Source organism: Oncorhynchus nerka, linkage group LG8 (genome assembly GCF_034236695.1).
Source record: "Oncorhynchus nerka isolate Pitt River linkage group LG8, Oner_Uvic_2.0, whole genome shotgun sequence".
NCBI lineage: Eukaryota > Metazoa > Chordata > Actinopteri > Salmoniformes > Salmonidae > Oncorhynchus > Oncorhynchus nerka.
This window is the reverse complement of record NC_088403.1, coordinates 45,181,498-45,208,439: the sequence shown is the minus strand read 5'-3', so window position 1 is coordinate 45,208,439 and position 26,942 is coordinate 45,181,498. Positions and strand designations below refer to the sequence as shown.

General features: G+C 44.3%; 1 protein-coding gene across 1 annotated transcript; it reads left to right on the top strand.

The window, feature by feature from the left end:
* The first annotated feature begins 100 nt into the window (after nt 1–100).
* Nucleotides 101–26,573, top strand: LOC115133372 (rho guanine nucleotide exchange factor 11-like). Its single transcript, XM_029666538.2, is given in 43 exon segments — nt 101–2,351; nt 5,896–5,987; nt 6,078–6,182; nt 6,279–6,328; nt 6,409–6,466; nt 6,627–6,683; nt 6,686–6,819; nt 7,004–7,075; nt 7,450–7,557; nt 7,689–7,737; nt 7,824–7,861; nt 7,980–8,075; nt 8,239–8,307; nt 8,406–8,510; nt 8,600–8,698; nt 8,911–8,953; nt 9,073–9,169; nt 9,300–9,422; nt 12,020–12,043; nt 12,342–12,471; nt 12,770–12,863; nt 13,029–13,058; nt 14,261–14,390; nt 14,505–14,708; nt 15,133–15,183; nt 15,275–15,402; nt 15,405–15,422; nt 15,803–15,943; nt 16,227–16,303; nt 17,639–17,764; nt 17,849–17,966; nt 18,189–18,337; nt 18,702–18,777; nt 19,120–19,302; nt 19,595–19,676; nt 19,828–19,908; nt 20,028–20,086; nt 20,222–20,392; nt 20,502–20,735; nt 21,918–22,016; nt 22,302–22,633; nt 22,799–22,931; nt 23,130–26,573. Coding segments are annotated over 43 exon segments (4,341 nt in total). The 5' UTR covers nt 101–2,316; the 3' UTR covers nt 23,171–26,573.
* Nucleotides 26,574–26,942: the final 369 nt, after the last annotated feature.

The window sequence follows — 26,942 nt, the reverse complement described above, 5'->3', positions numbered from 1 at the left end:
AGATGCTGGAATACCTACATGCAGGAACGCCCCTAATTGCTAGCCACAATCACACACAATTGGTAATTCAGGGGATTTGTGTATGGACTGCTGCAATACTGGAATCCGACCAGTTGGTGGCGTCTCTTTTGTTTGTCTTGCTCTTTGGAAATGGTGTGATTTCCATACACAACCACCACTTTATGGGAGAGGAGGACTTGCTACTGGATTTAGGTGGGTGGAAAACAACATAATATGGATCATCGGCCTGAAGGCTACAGCTAAATACATGAACATATTCATGCACTCAGAAATGTGGATTAATCGAGGAATGCGAGGGAGTATGGGACAATGGAATCTCACCCTATGGAATTCAGCAGTTTGATCACATGAAGCGAGTTGTTTGGGAAGGAGAGACGTCGCCTGCATCTACCTATTAAACTAAGCCGAATCGAATGGACTGTATTTTGAGAGCAAGACATCCAAGTTGATTGTACAAGTAATAGGATACTGGATATATCTTTACATTCCAGAGGGGTAACTGGCCATTTGATGCTAGCTAGCCAATGCATTTGAGTGGCAGACTAGTTTAGCTAGTTCTCCATTGCTGCTCGCCATTGCTCCCTGTCGCGTCGGCGTCATAGCCGATGAGAACGCTCTTGTGTCCAATCACAGTTTTCACGTGATGTCGCGGATGGCTTTTGGCCTCTATCAGAATTAGCTTGTTAGTAGCCTGCCAGCCATTATTTGCTTATCACAACAAAATATTCTCTACAACAGTGAGTGTTGCAGAAAGAGACTCCACTTGTTGGCAAAAGCAAGTGTTTAATTTGCATCAAAACAATATTTAGTTAGCTATATAGCAATAATATCCATCGTTATGGCTAACGTTAACTAGTTAGCAAGCTAGCCAACTTGATGTAAAGGGCAAGCTAGCGCGCTGTTAGCTGGGTAGGTTCTTAACGTTATGTAATGCTGGATATAAATAACATTAGCCAACTAGTCGCTTGTGGTGGATATATTTGTTCTTTCACTATTGGGAAAGTTTATCGGGAGCATTTACCTGCAACGTTCACTGACCAGTCAACGTTAGCTAGCTTGTTAGGGAGCTAGCCCTTACATCGTAGTTCACTTTGCATTACTAGATATTGTAGCATTAAACAGGCTCCAGTGTACAGCTACAGTTAGTGTTGCAGTGGAAAGTCCAGTCAGGTCAGAAGGTATCCTGTTTACAGCGGATATCCACATCTTAGTCAATTTAGGAACACTTAGGTAATCATGCTGCACCAATGCATGCCATTCGAATATACTTTTTTGTGCATTTTAAATGTTGCACGAACTCGCATTTTAGAACAGTTCACAGCACCACATCGAACATTGGCCAAGTTTTAACACAAGATAAAGGGACGTCTAGTCGAACATCATCACGTGCACGGAGATCATGTACTGTTCTTCCAAGAGCCACACCAGTAAACTAGCCTCAATGACTCTGTAACTAAATTTAGTTCGCAAGGGATGGAAACCAATTTACTGAGCATAATGCGAGTACAGTTGTCTACCTGACTTTACTTGGATTGGAAGTATCAACATAATAATCTGGAGGGAATCTTTATCTATATAAATATTACTTAGATTTGAATGAGTTTAAGCTAATGTTGGGATACTAGTGGAAATGCATATGCATTGTAATTAATTCGAATGTTTATTAGCTATTATCTCAGAAAACAAATACAATAGGACAGGAGCTGTTGACAAACAGGCATTACTCTTGTCACTAAGACATTTGATGACAACGTTATTGTGCAAGCTATCACTTCCTGGTAGGACTGGAAACACAGTCAAACAAGATACTCTTTACTTTTGTATTGATTTGCTTGTTGTTGGTATCGCTATGTAGTTACACTTTGTCTTAAGACTAAATGAAAATAACACTGTAGATATTGCACAGTCAGTGGTGCCTGAATTTAATGTATTTTGCTTTGAGATATCACACAATTTAAAGTCCCCCACCAGCTATTTCTTTTTTACTTTTGCTGTCACGCTAGCTTGTTCTAACACTGTTTCAATTCGCCGGGAGCGCTGTTTCAAAGGTCTACTGTAAGATACTTGAAGATTGCCTATGACAAAATGAGGAATATGCACCGAGTGCTCTCTGAAAGGAATAAGCTCCCCACTAGCTGACGTGAGGAGTTGTAACTTTTGGACATAACTGGCAGGCAGCAGCAGCACTGTGGAACTCTGTACAAAGAAACTTGAAGAGAAAAGGAGATGGTCACCCTGCTGTGACATCATTGGACTGGAGGAGAGGACACGGACACGCTCGAGCCGTCTGCAGCCATGAGTCTCCGCCCCCCCACCTCAACACTGGACAGGTAGGACTGACTGCTGATGATGGTGCTACTGACAGATGGGTCAATCTGTTTTATTTCCTTGTTTTCTCTGGTCCTCTCTCCTTGTCTCTTTCTCAAAACGCAATTGGATGAGAAGATCAGAGGGGAGGGAGCTCCAATGCGCTTTGAGAAGGAGACAAGTGGGGAGGATGTAAGTAATCATGGAAGTACTGTGTCAAGAAAAGTATGTGAACCCTTGCATAAATTGGTCATCAAATTTGATCTGATCTTCATTGAAGTCACAACAATAGACAAACAGTGTGCTTACAATAATTTGTGTGTTATTAGTTTATTTTTCTTGTCTATATTGAAGACATAATTTAAACATTCACAGTGTAGGTTGGAAAAAGTATGTGAACCCCTAGGCTAATGACTTCTCCAAAAGTTAATTGGAGTCAGGAGTCCGCTAACCTGGAGTCCAATCAATGAGACGAGATTGGAGATGTTGGTTAGAGCTGTCTTGCCCTGTAAACACTCACAAAATGAGAGTTGGCTATTCACAAGAAGCATTGCCTGATGTGAACCATGCCTCGAATAAACGTGATCTCAGTAGACCTAATATGAAGAATTGTTGACTTGCATGAAGCTGGAAAGGGTTACAAAAGCATCTCTAAAAGCCTTGATGTTCATCAGTCCACGGTAAGACAAATTGCCATCAAATGGAGAAAGTTCAGCAGTGTTGCTACTCTCCCTAGGAGTGGCCGTTCCTGCAAAGATGACTGCAAGAGCACAGCGCAGAATGCTCAATGAGGTTAAGAAGAATCCTGGAGTGTCAGCTGACACTAAAGACTTACAGAAATCTCTGGAACATGCTACCATCTCTGACAAGTCTACGATACGTAAAACACTAAACAACAATGGTGTTCGTGGGAGGACACCACAGTTCACTGCTCTCCAGTCACTGCTGCACGTCTGAAGTTTGCAAAAGAGCGCCTGGATGTTCCACAGCGCTACTGGCAAATTATTCTGTGGACAGATGGAACTACAGATGAGTTGTTTTGGAAGGAACACACAAAACTATGCACAGAGAAAAAAAAAGGCACAGCACACCAATATCAAAACCTCATCCCAACTGTAAAGTATGGTGAAGGGAGCGTCATGGAGGGCCTGGACAGCCTGCTATCATCGATGGAAAAATGAACTCCGAAGTTTATCAAGACATTTGCAGGAGAATGTTAGCCTATCTGTCTGCCAATTGAAGCTCAACAGAAGCTGGGTGACGCAACAGACAACGACTCAAAACACAGAAGTAAATCAACAACAGAATGGCTTCAACCCGATTTGAGATGCTATGGTATGACCTCAAGACAGCAGTTCACATCAGACTTCCCAAGAATATTGCATAACTGAAACAGTTTTGTAAAGAGGAATGGTCCAAAAATCCTCCTGACCGTTGGGCGGGTCTGATCTGCAACTATTGCTGCCAAAGGAGGGCCAACCAGTTTTTAAATCCAAGGGTGCACATACTTTTCCCACCTTCCACTGTGAATGTTTACACGGTGTGTTCAATCAAGACATGAAAATGTATTATTAGTTTAAGCAGACTGTTTGTCTATTGTTGTGACCTAGATGAAGATCCGATCAAAGTTTATGACCAATTGGTTCACATACTTATTCTTGCCACTGTACAATTGATTCTCCTGATGTCTTCTTGCTAGACATGCAGTCAGTGACTTATGTTCAAAGATCTACTAGCTTTAGCCTATTGCTTCTACCAGGCCGCATTACCGCATGTTGGATGTTGTACTAAGTTGTGATCCCCTGAGCGTACCTTTCCGTACAGGGCTATTCTCAACTATGGAGGAGCTGTAATCACATTTGATTCACTGGTTACATTTGATGTGGTATCCTTTGACTCACTGTCCTATTGTATTTGTATACTGTATGTGTTTGCATGCATGCATGCATGTCTGTCTGTCTGTTCATGTGTACCTCTCTTTTTTTCCCCTTTTCCTCCTTTCACTTTTGCTATCTCTGTGTCCACTTCCTGTGTCATGTGACAGTGGCGCAGCCATTAAGAAACACTCTCATCTGCCCAGGTAGGCTGGCTGTCTAATAAGAGCCCATGTTGGTGGTTAATGTAGATCTGCAGTTGGAACGCTGCTAATCTCGTCCACCTGCCGGCTCTCTCGCTGTCTAACCGTCTGGTTTCACAGCGCCTCAGAATGGAACTTGAATGAAAGCCTATGGCTGAGCTCTCAGTCCAACATCTAGCATAACCCTTAGATCAGGGTTCCCCCAACAAGCAACCTGTGTGCCGAATTTGGCCCGCGGGTGATTTTTATTTGGCCCATAAGTTTTCTGGGCAAAAGAAACTTAACTATTTTACAATTGTTGGACCTAATAGACTGTGTTAATAAAAAGAGAAAAAAAAACAGCAAATCATCTCCAAGTGATTTTAATTTTGGAAGTCTGTTCCAAAGTATTCCAACGCATAATAGAAATATATGTGATCGTATACAAATATTATCAAGGTTTGAAATGATTGTTTTAGTCAAATATTATATCTGTTTTGGCTTCTTGCGGTCAATTTGCAGCCTACAAATTATTTGTCATCATGTTCTGCCCCCCCGACCACCCACTCAAGTACAAAATTGGCCCTTCGCTGAATCTAGTTGATGATCCCTGCCTTAGATGAAACTTCCCTCTACATTGTGGACATCAGAGCACGAGCAGCGCAAGTGATTTAAACAAAGAATTGAGTTCGTAAAAGTCCCGTCTAATACAACTTTAGCAAGCTCGCTTCCGATTTTTCTTTTTTTACCCACACCACTTTCAAGTTCCACTTTGAAGCACAGTTTTACCAGCCTGGGGAGGAGGTTCAGAACGCTGCTACAGCAGGCTTCCTTTCTTGGTGTCATCAAACTTTACGTACTCTTTAACTCTCCTTGTTTTTCTGTCAGTGCTCGTCTACTTTTTACTCTCCTACTTTTATTCTTAACAACCTTTCCTTTTCTCTCTTGGTCCCTTCTTCTCTGGCTTCTCGCTTTCAGCCCTTTTGCTGCTTGGTGAGTTTTCTGCTCAGTTTATGCTTGAGCTGTAAGAAATGCTGAAAGGCAAACTAAGCACAGATTCCAGCTCGCCCACGTTCCACCCCCCCTTCCACAGGATCTCTCCTCCTACCTCTGGCACTCTCTCCATCTAACTACACCTGGTCTCCTCTGCCTGTATCTCTGGCTCTTTTACAGTACATTTTTCCTCAATACCTCACATCCTCTCTCTTCGCCTCCTTTTCAAAATGCGTTGGAGAAGAAGGTCTGAGCGACACAGCATTTTGGACATTCTCCAAAACGCTTGAGAAGGAGTCAAGGAGATGGGATCCAGGGAAAGGCGACTTGAGATGCAGCCGCTGTGTCCCATACACTCCTCTTTACTCTCTCCTCGTTCCTTCTTCACCACCTGCCAGAATTCCTCCCTCCCTCTCCTTCTCCCCAGCCATCCCAGTGTGATCCTGATTGATTAATCCTTCCATCGTGTAGCACCCTATTTGTGTCTCACGTTTCTCTTGTCCTGCCTTTCCCTCCAGGCTCAGCAGCCTGACGATAGGAGACTCGGAGCGCAAGACCTCCAGCGGCCAGCAGAGGGAGCCTCTGGCCGACTTCCCCACTGAGAGCACAGGTACATGGGTTTTATAGCACAGATAGATCTTCCCCTCCCTCCTTCACTCCATCTCACCTCCCCCCTCCCTCCTCTCTCTCCTTCTCTCAGGTCAAGGTCTGGTTCAGAGATGTGTGGTTGTACAGAAGGACCAGCTAGGGTTCGGCTTCACTGTGTGTGGCGAGAGGATCAAGCTGGTGCAGAATGTTCGACCAGGTCAGAACCGTCTAGAACCAACACGTACATTTCTACACGTCTTTTCTAATGCTTCCTGGACAGTCTGTCATATGTCACTCATATCTCTCCATGCAGGTGGCGCAGCGGTCAAGGCAGGGGTCCACGAGGGAGACAGAATCATAAAGGTTACTCCTCGTTTCAAACTTTTACCGCGGAGTGAGTGCTCCTCTCTCTTTCTTATCCTCTCTCCATCCCTCCATCTCAGGTCAATGGCTCGCTGGTGTCGTCCATGTCTCATCAGGAAGTGGTGAAGCTCATCAAGTGTGAGTGTCACTGGTCACTATAACGTTGGTGGCGACGCCTCTGCTTAGGATGACTTCATTTGTGAAATGTGTTCAGGAGTAGTAATATGTCTTGTCACTTCCTGTCTTCTCTCTGTTGCGCTTTCACGCTCTATCGCTCTCGTGTACTCTTTCCTTCCAGCTGGGACATATGTTGCTCTAACTCTTCAAGGACCGCCCCTTCAGCAGCTGCCCTCCCCCTACATCCCCTCCCCACTGACCTCTTACCCAATCAGCGGACGTCACTGGGAGGAGAAGCCCCGCCTCCACCACCTCCACCCCTCTCCCCCGGACTGACCAGCAACCCCTCCCAAAGGGTCACCAAACCACTGCAGGTGAGTTCCCTCACCATACCTTAACCGTCACCATAATACTTAAACACTGGCTGGTAGGCTAAACCTGACGATTTCTGTGACCGTATGATCAAGCGATGTTGCGTAACATGGGTCAAATGACAATGAGTTGAATAACACTGCATTTTCTCTCTTCCTCCTCTGTCATTTTGTGTGTGTGTGTTAGAACCTAGACGTACAGAAACACGCCACTCAGATCCTCAGGAACATGCTGGAACAGGGAGAGGCTGAGCTTCAGGTAACGGCTACGTACAGGGTTGCAAAATTCCGGTAACTTTCCCCAAACTTCCGGGTTTTCCAGAAATCTTGGGTTGGAAGATTCCCGGAATCAGTAGGTAATAAGCAGGATCCGGAATCCTTTGGGGAAATGTTGCTACTCCAAACAGTCAAACACACTTAGAATGGATACTTTTCGGTCATCTGGAATATAGAAATGCAATATATAGAACGGATATGTCTATCTCAAAATGTTGTGCCCCACTGAATATGCAATGGAAAGGACACACTGCTTATGAAAGTAGCCCTTTTATTCAGACCAATAATCATTGGGGGGGGGTTCTCATCACTGACCAATCAGTGCCTCTGATAATGTCACTTTGACCAATTCCGCAGGACTTGATGGAGGAACTGTTACTGAACCCCTCCCCATCCCTGGAGGAGCGAATCGAAAGTGCCAAGCGGCGGGCCCAACAAGTCAGGGTTAAAATCCAGCAAGATCTGGTGAGATACCTGTGTGCATGACAACAGACTCTTAACACCAGTCCTCTAAACCTGTCAGTACCTAATAATACCTATCTATTACGTTGTCATTACCGCAGTTTAACATCTTTGTTGTTTCTCTGTCTCTCAAGGATGGAACTCGATTGGAATCTGTGACCAGCTATGTGGTAGCAGGAGAAGGTTTCTATGGGATTTTGTTTGTCCATAATTCTTGTGGGTTTTTTTTGTGTGAGAAAAATTGATGTACTGTCTTGATGTTTCTGCAGGTCGGTTGTCGGGGGATTCAAGTGAAGGAGACTTTGAGGTAAGTAATGTAGGCGCTCATCCTTTTCTTTATGACTGATTTAGCGAGAGAGAATCCCAGAGAGAGAGAAAGTGAATGAGGAAGAGAGATATGGTCCTTTTCACTCCTCCTCCCTCAGGCCTGTGAGAGCCCCCACTCCTCCCCCTCCACCTCCTCCTTCAGGACCCCCCTCTACCGGAGACAGGGCTCCGACACACACACCTTCTCCGACTCGGTGAGACCAAGCAACACGCGTTGCGCGCACACACCGATTCCGTGAGAACACACACACTTGCAGATACCTGTAGTCTACCCTTTGTTGAGGTGAACAATGTCTCCTACACACAAAAACACATGCCAGTACTATTTGCCTCGTATCATCATGTGTCTCTTGTCAGGCTGGGAAGGCTCAGATCATTGGCCCAGAGGAAGAGGAGGAAGAGGACGACAGCTATCCGCTCAATGAGGTGAGATGGTCCTCATCAGAAAACATCACTCACCTCATCTAACTACCCTGCGTCTCACGTAGCTATGTTTAACTGTGTTCATCTCCTTCTCCCCCCAGATGGACGGCCCATTTCAAGACATAGAACTTCTCAAGTCGCGACCAGCCCACATGACCGTGTTCATGAGATACCTCTTCAGCCAGCTACTGGATCCCAACCCGCTGGTCAGTGCTTTGACCTTGAATACTGTTATTTACTGTAGTTTGATATATTTTACATGGGAATTAATCTAGTGTGTGTGTCTTTACAACAGCTGTTCTACCTGTCGGTGGAGGTCTACCTGGGCTCCAGCCCTAAAGACGCCCGTGCCCTCGCCCCACAGATCTGCTCCCACTTCCTGGACCCTGATGCTGTATGTTTCTCATTGGTTCAATTAATGAATCTCATTCAGTTCGACCAGGGCCTGTAGGTATCAAGCATCTCAAAGTGGGAGTGCTAATTTAGGATCAGTTTGGACTTTTGGATCATAATTAATTAAATGCCATGGATCGGGGGGGGATTGTAAAGAAAGCTTGAACTCGTCTATGTAATGGCTCCTTAAATGTTTGTTTTTTTCTTTTGCAGCCGTTGAAAATCAGAGTACGAGAAGAATACCTGTCCGATATAGGTAAGTTACTCTCAACATAGGTCAACAGTTGTTACACTGTTTGGGCAATCTGTGCTATGAATGCACTGTGTTGTGTTATTCGGTTAGTCTTACTGTCTAGTGTTGTTGCCCTGTCCCAGAGAGTCGACTCCATGCCCAGGAGGACATCAGGGGACCTCTTTCTGAGCTCCAACAGCAGGTGCTGCCTGACATTCAGGACCAAATACAGGATTACAGGTACTGCCTAGTTGAGTAGTGTGTGTGTGTATATGAAACCGTAGGTGAGGCTTGTGGTAAAATGCAGAAAATGGCTGTGTGTGTTAATTGCGTGTGTGTTGTGTTTGTGTAACCTATGTTGTGTGTGCAGGAGTAAGCAGATGATGGGTCTGGGTTCTCTGTTTGGAGAGGGAGACCTGCAGCAGCTGGATGGAGACCCAGCCAAGGAGAGGCTAGTGGTGGACAGACAGGTCACTGCTCTCTGGGAAATACTGTGAGTTGGAACGTCTACCGATTTTTTTTATATGATACGTAAAGTATATCTTATAAGGGCCAGGTACTGTGAGTTGGAGTTTGAAGTACTGGATATTCAGTATATACATACAGTGTGGTCTGACATTATTGCCACCATTGATGAAGATGAGCAAAAATGACTGTGTAAAAGAAGTCGGCTACTATTGTCTGCTCAAAAGGAGGTTATTTTCTGCTTGCGCGTTCTCATTTCGACGCCAAACCCACCGCTGATGTGAGTGGCCAAACAGCTCTATTTTCATGTCATCCAACACTTGTAAGTGGACGTGGATTGGAACCAGTGCTTTGGTCAGATGACATGAAAATGAAGCTCTTTGGCCACACACACCAGCAATGGGTTCGGTGAGAACGCGCGAGCAGAAAATAACCTCGCGTCTACTGTAAAAAAAAAATGGTGGTGGATCTTGTTTTGACCTGTGGTTTGAATTGAAGAGGGCTGTCCATGAGCGCAGACGAAGGATATCAAAGATCTGGAAGGTTTCTCTATGAAGGAATGGTGTAAGATCCCTCTCATTGTGTTCTCCAGCGCATAAAACATTTTCTAAAAAGTCTGTGTCCTTGCACGGGGAGGTATGAAAGGTATTGAAAACAGGGATGTCAATCATTTTAGACCCCACTGTATATTAAGTGTATGTCAGGGCCACAAGCTTTTCAGGGCCACTTTTTAAATAGCAATATGACTACTGTCACGGTAGGGGATTTTGCTATTGGACCGTTGAGAGTGATGCAAGTCGTCTCACTCAAGTTCTCGTGCCACCCGGCTAACAGGTGACTCACAGGTCCGCCGTACTGACCTGGTTATGTATCCTGCCCTTTTATTCTGAGATTAGCCCTGTGTGATGCCGTTAGGCTTGTTTCAGGATCTTAGATCATATCAATCAGACTTAGAGTACCTCTTGTTTTACTTTCACTTTCCTTTTGTATGCTCTTATATCTAGACTCACACAAGCTATACCTTGGTTACGATTTACAGTCTATGTCCGTCGACTAATACTACTTGAATATTAATATAGAGGATACCTGTTACAATAAAATGATTATTCTGCCCAAACCGTTATATTGTCTTTAGTGTAGAAACTAGTCTTTGTTTCCCTAGATTGGGAGTGTCAGAGGTGTTCTCTCCCCTAGGGTTTTGGGGCTAGTTTATACTTTTTATTCAATGTTTTGCAATTCACACAGTTGTACACGTTATTCCAGTTTCTTTTTGGTCCTTAATCTATAACATGAACAATCATCAAAACACTTGAACTCTTAATGCCTCGTACATATATTACAACAAGCGGTTAATTACCTTAGCGTAGGCTGACCTGGTTGGTTCCCAAAGAGTATGTTCTTCAACTCACAATATCTCTGTAGGTTTTATCCAATCACTCAGTATCTGTTCCTCCTACTAGAAGTTTGTACTATGATTGGCTGAATCTTGTTAAAAGGCTGTGTCGAGATCAAGACCCTTGGTAACACCACTGATGCTGTGTATCTACTCCAGTTACGGGGTGGATTTATTAAGGAGTGTACGGGGTGGTTGTCTCTATTCGTCTCTTTACAAAATCCAGGAGTCAAAAGTTACAATTGTTCTAGAGTATGAAAGTCAGATATTATCTTTTGGGATGATGATGAGGATAGGTTGAACTATCACACGCTGCCTGTCAGTGATAAGTTGAGTAGATCTATCATGCCTTTCCATTGTGAGGTGGCAGTGCTACTAGTTTCAGTGCTTCGGGTGGCTGTGTCGTGAGGTGGCAGTGCTACTAGTTTCAGTGCTTCGGGTGGCTGTGTCGTGAGGTGGCAGTGCTACTTGTTTCAGTGCTTCGGGTGGCTGTGTCGTGAGGTGGCAGTGCTACTAGTTTCAGTGCTTCTGGTGGCTGTGTCATGAGGTGGCAGTGATACTAGTTTCAGTACTTCTGGTGGCTGTGTCTATGCATCATCTAAACCCAAATCTTCCATCAAGTTCACCCAGGGTGAGGTGTCCTCAAAGCTCTTTTTTTTTTGTGCTCTTGCGTCACTACTATGATAACTTCAAACAATACGAAGGATGATACGGTGTTGCGCTTACCTTTTTTTCTTGATTATTCAATGTCAGCAAAGCACAACAGCAACTACAGTGGGACACACTGTTTGTAACCATCAGAGCACTGAACCCGGCGGTTGCCAAGCAACGGGTCAGCAGTTGTAGCCGCCCGGTGGCCAATAAAACGGTATTGGAGCGCATGACTGTGAGTCCGCCAGCTCAACCTCTCACTGCACCGTACCAAAGGGCAGTGTGTGATCACTGGGCGCTTCAGCAGGCTAGCCATGGCCGCCTAGCCACATGATGCTTTAAAACACACCCGCCCACTCCCATCACATGACTCACTGCTAGCAGGTAGACACTCAACGGGACGCCTTGATTTTTCTCAGGGAGGATTTATTTTTGATCACCTTGTTTTACTGGGCCGAGACTCTTTGGAAATAATCCCCAGATCTAATAAAAATCCATTTTTTCTATTTTTATTTTGTGTGGAAGGCCAAAAGGGCGTGCGATTTAGAATAAGCTAATGGTTCTTTTTCTGTGTGTTGCAGCTCGAAGCACGAAGAGGAGAGCAGGTAATTAAAGCCGGCGCGCGTGTGTTTGCTGGAGCATGACCGACTCTCAATACTACTCTTTTCGGCATGGAGATGCCTCTACTCAATTCTGTCGTTCTCGCTTTTTTCGCTCTCCCTTCTTCTCTTCCCATCCCTCTTTCTCACTCTCTCTTGCTCTCTCTCTACTCCCCTTTCTTTGTATCTTTCTTCTCCCCCTTTCTCCCCCTCCCCTTCTACCTTTTTTCTTTCCTTTTTCCTTTTCTCTCTACCCCTTCTACCTTTGCCCCTCTTTTTCCTTCCCTCTCCCTCCCCTCTTCAGTTCTCGTCTAGCCTCTGCGGTGCTGCTGTACCTCCGTCACTCAGGCATAAAGCTGAGGGACTCCAGGGTGTTCCCAGGCCTCAGCACTGAGAAGGAGAAGTGGCTCTCCTTCTTTCCCAAGACCAAGAAGGTAAGGAGGGGAGGAGGCAGGACTCTTGTCCTACCACCGACGCATGGATTTGTAATTCTCTTATCAGTCGTATTTATTGAAACATCAAAGCTATTTGGGCTATTTTGAATTGGCAGAGCATGTAGTCCATAAGCTACAAACTTGAGGTAATGATCAACCGAGAGGTCTCACGTGTTCGGTCTAATTCCTCTGTCTTACCGTTCATCGTTATAGGGTATGAAACGTTGTGTTGGAGTTTTGCTTCGACGCCAGTTTATCCAATTTTCCAGTGGTGTTCTTTTGTTCATGTTTACTACAGCTGAGCAGTTCAAAGAAAGAGAAGGATGGAGAGGACAGGAAGAGAAACCCCATCCTGAAGTATATCGGCAAGCCCAGGAGCACCTCTCAGTCCAGTAAATATATATACACACACACACTTCTTGTTCTCATCTAACAGTATAATTGAATTCCATTGACTTCATCCTTTGTTTTCAGTCTTATTGATTTGTTGTAGAGGATTTAAAATGATTGTTCTGATTTCATTGTTTTTTTTTTTTGGTTTCACTTTGATTTTTCAGCCTTCCATGTCCCCTTGTCTCCCACTGAAGGTATATAATTTATGTATTTTTATTTATAATTTTAGGTCTTTCCTTTTTAATGCATTTTTTTCTTCAGTGTTTTCTAAGCTCTTTTTTAAAGCGTTAATATAAAGTGCCTCCAGAAAGTATTCACGCTCCTTGACTTTTTCCAAATGTTGTGGGATTCAAATGGTTCAATTGCCATTTTTTTGGGAGGGGGGGGGGTCAACATTCTACAAAAAAAATACTCTGTCAAAGTGGAAGAAAAAATTCTAGCATTTGTAAAAAAAAATAGCATTATCTTGATTACATAAGTGTTCAACCCCCCGAGTCAATACGTGTCAGACTCACATTTGGCAGCGATTACAGCTGTGAGTCTTTCTGGGTAAGTCAACATTTGCCCTTTGTTTTAATTCATTTCAAATTTCTTCAAGTTCTGTCAAATTGCTTGTTGATCATTGCTAGACAACCATTTTCAGGTCTTGACAGATTTTCAAGCGGATTCAATAATATACTTCATATTTTCTGAAGGCACTGCATAATAACAAATGCCATTTAGCAGACGCTTTTATCCAAAGCGACTTAGTCATGCGTTCATACATCATTTACTGTTATCGCTTTGCTCTCTGTAGTCTAAGCTGGGTATCTGTAAAGCACAACTGCCGAGTTACACTGAGTGTACAAAACATTAACACCTGCTCTTTCCCTAACATAGACCTCCCAGATAAAAGCAATGATCCCTTATTGGTGTCGCTTGTTAAATCCACCTTGATCAGTGTCGATGAAGGAGAGGAGACGGGTTAAAGAAGAATTTTTAAGCCTCGAGACAATTGAGACATGGATTGTGTGTGTGTGTGTGTGTCCTATTCACAGGGTGACTGGGCCAAACAAAATATTGAAGTGCCACTTTGAACGGGTTATGGTAATAGGTGCACCGGTTTGTGTGAATAACCATATAACATTGCTGGGTTTCCCGTGTGTATCAAGAAAGGTCCACCACCCAAAGGACATCCAGCCAACTTCACACAACTGTGGGAGGCAATGGAGTCATCGTGGGCCAGCATCCCTTTGGAATGCTTTCGACAGCTTGTAGAGTCCATGCACTGACCAATTAAGGCTGTTAGGAAGGTGTTCTTAATGTTTTGTACACTCGGTGTATGTCGTTTTTATACATTTACGTTTGATTGATTGATGTTCTATTTGCCTGTTCTCTGTGCGTCTCCTCTCCTCAGTGCGCCCGGGCAGTGTGAGGAACATCATCCAGCAGTTTGAGAACCACACAGAGATCCCCGGGGAAGAGGGGGCCGAGGGAGACCCTCCGAGGCTGTCCTCCAGCAGCCTGGGAGAGGACAGCATGGACAGGTAACAGAGGGAGGGAGAGAGAGAGTGTGTGTGTGTGTGTCTCGACCCTTGTGCAAAATTCTTAGTGTGTTCAAACCCGTGCATGTGTTTGATTCGTGTCTCTCCCTCTCTCAGCCCCACGGTGTCGATGCGTCTGGCTCGTAGTGAGTCTCTGAAGGCGCAGGGGGAGGGGCGTCGGCGGGGCGGGTCCTCGGGGGCGGAGACAGTCCCTCGGTCCCGTAGCGACGTGGACATGGAGGACTGTGGAGAGGAGAGTGAAGGGCCGGGCCTGAGACCCTTACACCACAGCACCTCCTCTGCCTCCAGTAGCTCAGCACGGTGAGACTACAACACACACCCAATCCAAGATCTGGAGCATGCACACTGCTCAAACACACACACCCTTAGAACTATGAATCCCACACTCCTTTGGAACTATGAATCCCACACTCCTTTGGAACTATGAATCCCACACTCCTTTGGAACTATGAATCCCACACTCCTTTGGAACTATGAATCCCACACTCCTTTGGAACTATGAATCCCACACTCCTTTGGAACTATGAATCCCACACTCCTTTGGAACTATGAATCCCACACTCCTTTGGAACTATGAATCCCACACTCCTTTGGAACTATGAATCCCACACTCCTTTGGAACTATGAATCCCACACTCCTTTGGAACTATGAATCCCACACTCCTAGAGACTGGTTGAGCAGCAGCATTGAATATATAGAAAATCTGTGTGTTGTTCTCCTCAGATCCTGCGAGAACCCCACCCCTCCGTACACCCCTCGGTCTTCCAGAAGAAAGTAAGTTAACCTTACTACTCTAATGTGTTAAGCTTTGCTGAGGGACTTGCAAGTGTATTCAATATCTGTGCGCGTGCGTATTTGTGTGTAGGAGTGTGGAGTTCCCGGTGGCCTTGCTCCCTGACGCCCCAGCCCTAGAGGAGGACGTGGTGGACAGTCACAACTGGCAGGAGACTGTGGCCCCGCAGGTCCTGGCTACTCTCTGTCCCCGAGAGGTGGACAGCAGGCTGTCATCTATGGTAAAATATATATATTTTTTAAACACTGATTGACCAGGCTTTGTCTAGAAACAGAGGAATGTGCAAGGCTGAGAGTAACACGTGACATTGCTATACATCTATAACTGGGCCTGTAACCTCTAAAGACCACTGTCTATCAGATTAGTTAACACGTGAAATCACCCCATATCTATATATATATATATATATATATATATATATATATATATACACACACAACACGTAAGCCTTGTCCTCTCTAAAGATGGCTGCGAAAAGCCCAAAGGGATTCTATCAGACACCCGCCTCTATGGGACTGTTATTTCAGAAGGAAATTAGAGGAGAGGGTTATATTTACACCCCTTTTTAGTCTGGTCTTTCTACCCCCCTTCCTTTATCAGAGTTGCTGACGACGGAGGCGTCTCACCTGCGTACACTCAGGGTGTTGGATCAGGTGTTCTTCCAGAAGATGAGGTGTGTTCTGAGCTCTGACGAGCTGGCCTGCATCTTCCCCAACCTGCCTCAGGTCTACGAGCTCCACGGTCAGTCACTGTGTATGTCTGTGCGTGTTTCTCAATCCTGCCGATATGTATCCAAGCAATGTGGATTTGAAGTTCTGATAAGGCCACGTCGCATGAAAGGGGTCCTCCCTTTGAGTGGCTTTGCTGTGTAAATGTCACGTTTAAATGGTTTTAGTTGGTGCAATGTTGCAGCATTGCCTTTGAGTGTCATTCTGTCTCATTGATACTTATGCTCAATGTTGATTCAATGTAGTTATTGTTTTTTGGTCAATGTTGCTCCAATGTTGTTTTTGTTGTGTTACAGCGAGTCTGTGCGAAGCCATGAAGAAGAGACGAGAATCTCCCATCGTTCAGGGCATCGGCGACATCATGCTGGCCAGGGTGAGTTTAACTAACCATGTCATCCCATCTCGCTCTCTTAAATATATATATATATCCCCCCCAATCTTCGTCAGTGAGATGGATTGTGTTCATCGAATATCCAGTTCTTACACAAAGTGATTTTTCTCATAGGTTATAGGTAGGATTGCTGGAAGCATTCAACTTTTACCAGTCAACTACAAAGCATTTTGGTATCTTCGTTTTTTAAATGTCATTTATCACAAGACCCCTAGTGGCCCCTTTGGGAACCTCATATTATCACCGGTGTCTAACTCTGGCCCTCTGTGTGGTCTTATTACATGTAAAATAGAATAAAATGAATGACAACGCTGTAGATCATTATCCTAAATATAAACCAACTTAGTGAATACCGTTGGTGTTTAATATGAGGGTTTCGGCATGAAATATCCTTTTTTATTTTACTATGTGAATATGTATTTGTTGTCAGTGTTTTTTTGCGACAAACTGGTGGCAGTTGTGGAGAAAGTCAGTAGTTGGAGGAGTTTGAAAATAATGCCATTGTTGATGAGATGCTTTTTTTCATGAGTCTTTTTTCCCCCTCTGGAACCATTTGGTCCATCTACTAGAAACTCATGGACAATATGGACACAGATATAAGAAATGAATACTATATATGAATGTGTTTTAATTTATTCCATTATAAATGACCATAGATTGACATAACGTTTCTATTCATTAGCAAAATCACAGAAGATGCCGGCAACTTACCGGTAGCTTTGCAACCCTAATTATGGGGTCGGGTTTTAAATGCAAAGGCGTTTTTACTATCATATCGCATTTAGCCCTCCCGTCAGCCCTGACAATGGTATGCTATTTCCCCCCACTTCCAACAGCGATTAGCCTACAGGTGCGCACCAATGGAAGGTCCACAAAACCTGGCATAGATCAATGCAAAACTCACTGGAATTTTATTTATTTATATATATATATATATTTATTTTTTTTACCTAATCAGTTCTATGATGACGAACATCAGACTTCTCTTTCACTGTTGCTTTTAGCCTAGGCTACTGTTAAGCCAAATACTGTCGGAATAGCACCCTGAAATGGCGCGCTGTCTGCGGTTGTGGCACCTAGCATCATTCTGATTGGTATATAAAGTAGAGCTTTTTTGTTTTTCCTAAATGTATTTACTGTATGAATATCTGAGGGAGAAAAAATGGCTGATAACTTCAAATGCCCATTCCTAGATTTGAAGACTTTGCTATTGCTAATACCTGCCAGATAGATTTAAATCAGAGAAAGAAAAAAAAAATGTCTAGGGATGATTGTGGTGTATTTTGAATGGGGCGTCGGTGTGTACCTTTCTGGTAGTTTGAGGGCGTGGCGGGGGAGGAGTTTCAGGAGCAGGCGTCCCACCTGTGCAGTCAGCAGTCTCAGGCCCTGGAGCTCATCAAGAACAAACAGCGCAAAGACCCCCGTTTCGCACACATCATCCAGGTAACACGCGCGCACACAGTTGCAATGGCTTCTCGGCTCATGGATTGATTTGATTGATGTATTGGGTGATGGATGTGTTAACAGGAGTGTGAGGCCAGTCCTCACTGTAGGAGGCTGCAGCTGAAGGACCTGCTGGTGTCTGAGACGCAGAGACTCACCAAGTACCCTCTGCTACTGGACAACATCCTCAAACACACAGAGGGTAAGTAGGATAGGTTTCTACCACACAGACAGACGTCCCAGTGGAGAGTGTATGGTGATTTGGAAACCTTGTTTGTTTTGATGAAAGGCTTTCAGTAACTGCTCACTCACGTAATAGCTAACTAGAAGTAGACCGGTAGCTACTAGCTATTGACTCAAACTTTGGCTATGGTGTTTTAGCTTATTTGATGTCACTTGGAATAACGTCCTTCTCTTCCCCTAGCCGGTTCCACAGACCTCCCTCCTCTCCAACAGGCTCAAGCCTGTTGCCGGGGGATATTGCAGGCCGTCAACGAGGTTGTCAGGGAGACGGAACACCGGCAGCGGCTCAACCAATACCAGCGCAGGTTGGACCCCACGCCACAGTTCAAGGTACTGCCCAATTTGATCTTGTTAATTTTTCCTTATCCTACATTCCTCTCAAAGTTGAGATTTTTCCTCCAACACATAAGGTGTACCCAAACGTGCTTCAGTCCAGCTTAAACAAAAAAGGGAATCAGGTGCTCGACTGAGGGACTTGAAAATCCCCAAAACATCCCTTACCCCAGGACAATTCAACGGGCGACCCTCCAGGAGGATAAAGATAAATAGAATAAAGACTTCCGCGAAGATCTGAAATATTTAGTCGAGTAATTTAACCTGGGTTAAGGAATGTTTTTTTTTTTTTTGACATACCCAACGATATTGTTATGGTGATGCTGATGTCTACCATTTTGTCTTCTGTCTCTCCTCTCAGAGTCTGGACCTGACCAGTAAGAGAATGATCCATGAGGGTCCTCTCACCTGGAAAGTCAGTAAAGACAAAACCTTGGGTAAGAAAAGCCCACCACACCCCACAATGAGTCACATTTACATTACATTTACATTTAAGTCATTTAGCAGACGCTCTTATCCAGAGCGACTTACAAATTGGTGCATTCACCTTATGACCTCCAGTGGAACAAACCTCATACAGTCTCTAGTCAAAGCCCCTTGTTATTGTAGTCGACACTTTAAAAATGTTTTTGTTTTTTTATCACTCTAATAAGCCCCACTGGTCTCTTTTGGGTTGCAAACGTTCTACAAACCTTGCATCCAATTCCCACCAGGTTTTTGTTAGCATTGTTCCCGGAAGGTTCTAACCACGTGGTTCTGTTTCTCCCTGCCGCTCCCAGAGATCCAGGCGCTGCTGTTGTCAGACCTTCTGGTGTTGCTCCAGAGAGGTCCAGACGACCGGCTGCTGCTGCGCTGCCCGTCCCGCTTTCTGGGGGGGGGAGGTGGGGGTAGCGGGGATACCAAGGCCTCCTTCAGCCCCGTGGTCCAGCTAGACTCACTGCTGGTGCGCTCTGTGGCCACAGGTAAGAGGTCAGGGGTTATGGGAGGCCGTGTGGAGTAGTCAGTGGTTGGGCTTAGATGTAACCACCAGTTTTCCGTTAATGGTGTAACAACACTGTAATAGACATCTGTAATAGCAGAACGTACGATCTCAATGCTTTTGTTTAATGATGAAATAATGATCATTACATAGTATTCATGGTTGAGTGATGCCTCTTTGATAATGCAGACCTTTAATGAGATGCCAAAAAAAACTGTGATTGCTTTTTGAATGATTTGACAGCTGTCACTCATCATGTGCCATTCCTTCCTCAGATAACAAGGCCCTGTACGTCATTAGCACAACAGAGCAACAGATATACGAGCTGGTAGCAGGGACGTCCTCAGAGAAAAACATGTGAGCACATCTAGACCAGCTATATCTATACTAGGACTATTATAGTCCACCAGTTTTATAGACAAGAGTTGTCATCATTAGCATTTTAACTAATGCATTTTGCTTATCACATGGAAAAGCTTTGTTTCTTAAGTCTTATTTATTTTCACAGCTGGAAGGACCAACTTGAAAAGACCATCTCATTGGCTGCTGGCTCCTCACCTTCGACCAATAACAGATCCACACCTATTTTGTGAGTATCCCTAAGCTGATCTGTTTCTATCAATTACCATTGAAAAGATGGCATTGTAGTCTATTCACTATGTTGGTCCTAAACAAAACTGCCCAGACTAAATTCACTCTCTCACTCAGCTCCCCAAGTCTTGGTAATGCTTCCCCTGTCTCAACTGGCAGCCATGTCTACCAATCAGGTAAGAGAGATTGTGTCTGACAGGGAACATACATATGTTTTGGAGTAGATCATATTTATATTGAGTACATTCCTATACAGTAATATTCTATCATTCTCTGTCATTCACCATATTGATTATCTTTAATATCCCTAGACGACTCGATGACGGAGCAGGCAGTTTCAATGGGGACAAACTCTCCTAACGATGAGGACAATGAGCTCACGCCCACCACACCAACAGCGCAATCAGGGGCTTTCCTCCACATTGAGGGACGGGACTATGTCAAGAAGCAGATTGGAGTGGCTGAGGCAGCTCTTGAAGACGGTGAGACTGAAAGAGAGACCTTTTGACTTGAACATATACTTTTGCGTCACTAGAATATGTTTGTTTGATAATCAACTGTCGACTTATTAATTTCCTCTTTCTGTCTCAGTGGAGATACTAAAGCGGCTGATTTTCCACAACTTTGAGGAAGTTGGGTGGAGTCACGACTCGGACGGAACGCCCACAAACGAGACAGACAATGAGAGGAGCCCGCTCAATGACAGACAGAGACTGGCGTCCTCTGATACTCTTCTCAGTGCCAGTCCCAGCCAATTGGAGGCTGAGCATTCCGAAGCCCCGCCCTCGGAGGTGGGGTCCCCCAGTGTACATGTTGTGAGGAAAGGTAATGGGGACAGAAGGTGTAGACAACAACCTAATAACTTTGGCTGTTTTGGTTAAATGACTGCTTGTTTGTTGGTGCCTACTGTGGTCAAATCAAGTCTGACTCCACTACGGCTGTCCCCGACCCCAAAAAAATCTTGGTCAACCTAGTTGTCTGTTCTTTCGACCAATTAATTGGTTGAAATTTTAAAACGTGTATTTTTACATATAGACACAACCTGTGTTTTTTAATCAAATCAACTATATGTACTGAGCTTGTCGGATGCTTTAAGGACACTTTGATTTAAATAATTAAGACACACAAATGACTGGAGGGAGCCAGAGATAAATTTAGCCTAACCAGAAGAAGACAAAAAAACAGTCCGACTTTGTTTACTTGCTGTTTTGAGGTAAAGAAAAAAATACTTTGAGAAGTTCTACAGTGGTGGTCAGTTAAGACAATCAGAAATACTATCAGATCCCCAATAGGGCACAATTATAGACCTACATTTGTGCGCAGGCCAGGTAGCCTATGCCTTTTTCTGTGTATAATCAGGTGCGTGTCCAAAATGGAACGAAATAAACCAAAACTCACAAGTATAGACTAGGTAGTGCGGTCCGCAAACAACGTGCCCAGCAACGTGTCCACTCCGACAATGAAAACGGTAAAAGACTGTAGTAATAATGTATTGAATTTATGAACAGAAATTACCATAACCAAACAAACATTGATGGTAATTAACAGTAAATGTACTACTGGTGATACTGGTTCTCTATCCCCGCGGCCTCCAATGGATTAGTCCACTGAGACAGGCGTGAATCAGACGGGTGTCTCATGCCAGAAAACATAAATATTTTTTTAAATATTCGAACTAAATGGGGTCAGCCCTAGACTCCACTGAATGACCACTGAATGCCTCTAATTGTTTGATAATACACACTCCTTTCTCTTGGCATGTTCCCGAAGCTCTGTGTGATTCAACTGGTCGGGTGCACTTCTGATCTTTCTTTCTGCCTCTTTCCACAACTCTGTTTTGCTTTTCGCCTCCTTCTTCTCACGCCCTCGTACAATATCACATCTCCCTCACTTGCACTCAAACTCTCACCCCCATAACACTACCATGCTCCCCTACACATAAATGTATACTGTCTGACACACACACACACACACACTCTTTCACGCCATCTGTCCTCTTATGCACAGCTGTGGTTGCGGGCTCTCCTTCTATCCCTGATGACATCACTGATGTCAACCTCCACTCCGACCAATCACCTGAGCCGAGAGGCGGGGCCAGTGTACGGGGTAATGCTCCAGTAGACAGTCCAGTTGTCCTTTTCAAACCTATCTTCCATTTAGGTCCCTGGCTCTCTGAGAATGTTTGTGATTACTACACCAGGCTCGTGTCCAGAGAACAGTTTAGAAACACAGATTGTTTGGTTCTACCTAAATTTAGTTTTTCTATTTTGAAGCGTTTTCCAATTCATACCAACTGACCAAGCACACCGGCCAGATACTATAACATTTCACAGCTCTACTGTCAATTCACCATGAAGATTGACGATCGCCTTTAATTCCACTGTGCTGTAGGAAACGTGTTCTACCTGGTGATGCCTACAGAGCAGGGAGACGGACTGCTGGATGAGAGTCACACAGATGAGGTCATTGATCCCCCCACCCTGACCTCCACCGAACTTCCTGATCTGGACCAGGAAGTGATGTCATCAAACATTAAGCATCATGAGGAAGAAGGGCAGGTCTCTTCCACCCTGTCTGCTGGCAAACAATTGGAGCCAGGAAATCTGAGGCGGGAGGGAGGGCTTGGCCAATCACAAAAGGTCCTCCAGAGCTATGTGATCAAACACGTGGATGAGATTTTCCACACAATCGAGGAGCTGATGAGCAAGCTGCACCAGCTGAGGGTAAGGTGTTTAAACACACACAGATGTGACATGCTATTACGTGAGAAACAGGAGAATCCACTCACTCACCCACTCACAATTTAGAACCCAGAGTTGAATATACATTTTGACATTATTTCCATGCTAACTATTACTTGTTATTTTCTCCCCCCATAACCCCAACAGGACATCGAGACAGCTCATCACCAGCTGCTGAAAACACTAAGAGAGCCGCCTGTCAATCAGGAGTCAGATGATCTCCCTCGCAACCAGGTAACCGTCGTCAGGACGCCGTCTCTGGACCGGAACCCAGGGGATGGTGAGTTCAGCGGTCAAGGATCATTCCCACCATGTGTTGAAAGATATGGTCTGGATACAACCTTTTCACAAAGGCATTTCTCAAACCTTGAAATTCAATGGGGGCAGTTCTTGTTGTTTTTGTTTGGGTTTAAATCAATTCTCTGAGTTCTGTTATTGATAATCCTCTCACTCTCTCTGTTTCTATTTGTCCGTCCAGCAGAGCCAGCTAAGCCTGAGATCCTCTCCACTGGATTCTAAAGATGTTATCTCAATGAGGAATTCTTAAGACTCATTCACCCCTGCTCTGCCGTAGACATACGCACATACACACTGATGGACTGGGACCCCAGCCTTTACCCCCTACCCCACGTCTCACACCCCTAACCCTCAGCCCAATCCTAGCATACACTGCTCGTAGGAGCAGGATCCAGGAAGTACTGTGATGTCTTTGGTGTTGCCCTGGGCGACCAGGAAGTGATGCAGGACTGATGGCCCCGGCCCCCTGACATCGAAGGATCTGCCCCCAACACGGGTTCAAGGTGAACTCTGACCTCTGTGGAGCCAGAGGGAGTCCAGGGATGAGAGGATGGACAGATGAAGGACAATAAAAGGAAGAGACTGAAAAGTAGAGAACAAGTGATGGAAATGTGTGAAGAAGCAAATAGATCATAATGAAAGTGGAGAGTGGGCAGAATCTAAATTGCCAAGGAATAATGCCATGGATGAGATGTTGGGTGGAAGTAAGGTTGGTTACATTTGAAGGAGAAGTTAGTATACTTTGAACAAAGTAGTGATGGTTCAAGGGAGAGAGTTGAGAAGTGACAGATGAACAGGACAACGTAAGGACCCTAGCACTTTACCCACAATACATCATCTGTCGCGTATCCATACTCCACAACGGATTGGATTAGTGAGGGACTGGAAACTGGACAGATCACCGGCTCCATTGTGAGTCAAAGCTGCACCTTGTTTGAGCCAAGATGGTAGTTCATTACTACTGGTTGCTTTACAGTATGCCTGCCATGGAGGCCAATCGAAGAACGGTGTGTGTGTATGCGTGCACACACACACTGAACCAAAATATAAACGCAACATGCAACAATTTCAAAGATTTTAGTGAGTTACAGTTAGAATATCAGTCAATTGAAATAAATTCATTAGGCACTAATCTATGGATTTCACATGACTGGGAATAGAGATATGCATCTGTTGGTCAAAAAAAACAATCAGTATCTGGTGTGACCACCATTTGCCTCATGCAGCTCAACACATCTCCTTCGCATTGAGTTGATCAGGCTGTTGGTTGTGGCCTGTGGAATGTTATCCAACTCCTCTTCGATGGCTGTGCGAAGTTGCTGGGTATTGGCGGGAACTGGAACAAGCTGTCATACACGCTGATCCAGACCATCCCAAACATGCTCATTGGGTGATATGTCTGGTGAGTATGCAGGACATGGAAGAACAGAGACATTTTCAGCTTCCAGGAATTGTATACAGATCCTTGCGTCATGGGGCCATGCATTATAATGCTGAAACATGAGGTGATGGCAGATGATGAATGGGCACGACAATGGGCCTCAGGATCTCGTCACGGTATCTCTGTGCATTCAAATTGCCATCGATTAAAATGCAATTGTGTTCGTTGTCCGTAGCGTATGCCTGCCCATACCAAAAAACCCACCGCCACCATGGGGCACTCTGTTCACAATGTTGGCATCAGCAAACCGCTCGCCCACATGTCTGCCATCTGCCCGGTACAGTTGAAACTGGGATTCATCCGGGGAGAGCATACTTCTTCAGCTTGCCAGTGGCCATCGAAGGTGAGCATTTGCCCGCTGAAGTCGGTTACGACGCCGAACTGCAGTCAGGTCAAGACCCTGTTGAGGACCACGAGCATGCAGATGAGCTTCCCTGAGACGGTGATTACACATGATGATCTGCGGTTGGATGTACTGCCAAATTCTCTAAAATGACATTTGAGGCGGCTTATGGTAGAACAATTAACATTAAATTATCTGGCAGCATTTCTGGCGGACATTCCTACAGTGAGCATGCCAATTGCGCGCTCCTTCAACTTGAGACATTTGTGGCATTTGTGTTGTCAAAACTGAACATTTTAGAGTGGCCTTTTATTGTCTCCAGCACAAGGTGCACCTGTGTAATGATCATGCTGTTTAATCAGCTTCTTGATCTGTGACACCTGTCAGGTGAATGGATTATCTTGGCAAAGGAGAAATGCTCACTAACATGGATGTAAACCCATTTTGTGCCCCAAATTTGAGAGAAATAAGATTTTTGTGCATTTGGAACATTTCTGGGATTTTTTATTTCAGCTCATGAAACATGGGACCAACACTTCACATGTTGCGTTTTATATTTTTGTTTATATATGTTCAGGTTTATTGCCCTGGGCCCAGAGGAAGGAATGGGTCATAAAGAGTAAAGATATCAACATACACAAGCATCATTCATCCACAATATTCTTAATGTTATGAGAAATGTACGTTTTGTAATCACACATGAAGAAAGAGGTGTGTTTTGTTTTGGGAAAACCAAGATGGTGGCCGGTCGGGTCAGTCAGTCCTGTGTCTCTACAGCTGCTATGCTACAGGATGGGTTGTCTGTAGCGGCGACATATTAAGGGTTACAACACTAGTACTGCACTGTTCTCTACTGAATGGCTGTCGTCTTTTGCACCACTACTCCTAGACATACAGGGATCACTACTACGAAAAAGGAAACTTGTTCAATGAATACCCAGATGTCTAACATGTCGTCATTTTTTTTCCCTAAAGAATGCTCTACTGTATTGGGTGTGTACAATACTGTAAATTCCCCTCTTCCCTACTATACCGTGAGTAGTATTTACCGTATTGTCACACCAAAACATGAAGGGATGGTTGTTTATACCAAGTAGCATACGTTTGAACTGAGAGACCCTCGGCACAGACATGTATTTATTGGGAGAGGAAGTCTGTTAACCCTATGTAATCCCTTGTTCAAGTGTGTAATCAGCAGCATACAATGTGTGTGTGTGTGTGTGACACCACAGTGTGTAATGGGATTTCTGAGGGGATGCAGTGTTTTCAGTTTAACTTGGCATGGTGGACAATTCCAGACTATTTTCTCATACATTTTCTTACTTTCTAACTTTTCTATTCGTCCATCTCTCCATTCACTTACCCTCTTGAGAAGCATTTTTTTCAGTCTACATCTTTGTACTTTCTACCTCTTCTTTTTAGTGTCTTTTAAGGTTTTTCATACTGGGGTTCGTCTGTCAGAAGTCTGAGTTTGTGTACGCACCTCGCTCATACAGAGGTTAGAACTGATGTTTCTTCCCTTTGTCAAACGTTGCACAGCAAACTTGCTGCACAGTGCAAACTACTGTATGCATACAGAGGTCTTTAACGATCCTTTCTCTTGTTTAAATCTTGTTCACTCATGTAATATAGAAATCACAACCTTGTTTTATATGGGAATCTTTTTTTTCTGTAAAGCCTTAGTCCTTTCTTTTGATTTGATTTTTGTAGATTCGATCAAAACAAGATGTAAGTTATTTTCTCTCCCCTGTTTTTTAGAAAAAGGTGAGATTGTTAGCTGCACAGAAGGAAAATGAACATGTGTTTTGTGACATTAAAAAGAACTTGTTTTGAAAGTCCTAGACCGGAACTTGAGTCCTAACTCTCCCTGGCTGATGTGAAAAATAAACTTATTCTGCCTTGAACATATATATATAGATCCTGACCAAATGCAGCTACCCCAAAGCATATTTATTCATACATTTTATATCCAATATTGAGTCTACAGATATATCGGGCCTATTTCGCTCGAGCTCAATGCCCGTATTGAAGTCGACCACTTTGAGGAGAAACGTCCAGGTAGAGATAGATCACAGTGAGCGGCAGCCCTAGTAACTAACTGGTGTGACCTGGAAAAACCTGCCCCCGAACCGAGTGAGGCAGAGGACATTCGTTTAGTGGCCTACACTCATTTTTATAGGAATCAGTAAGCCAAGTATTAAACTTTGGGG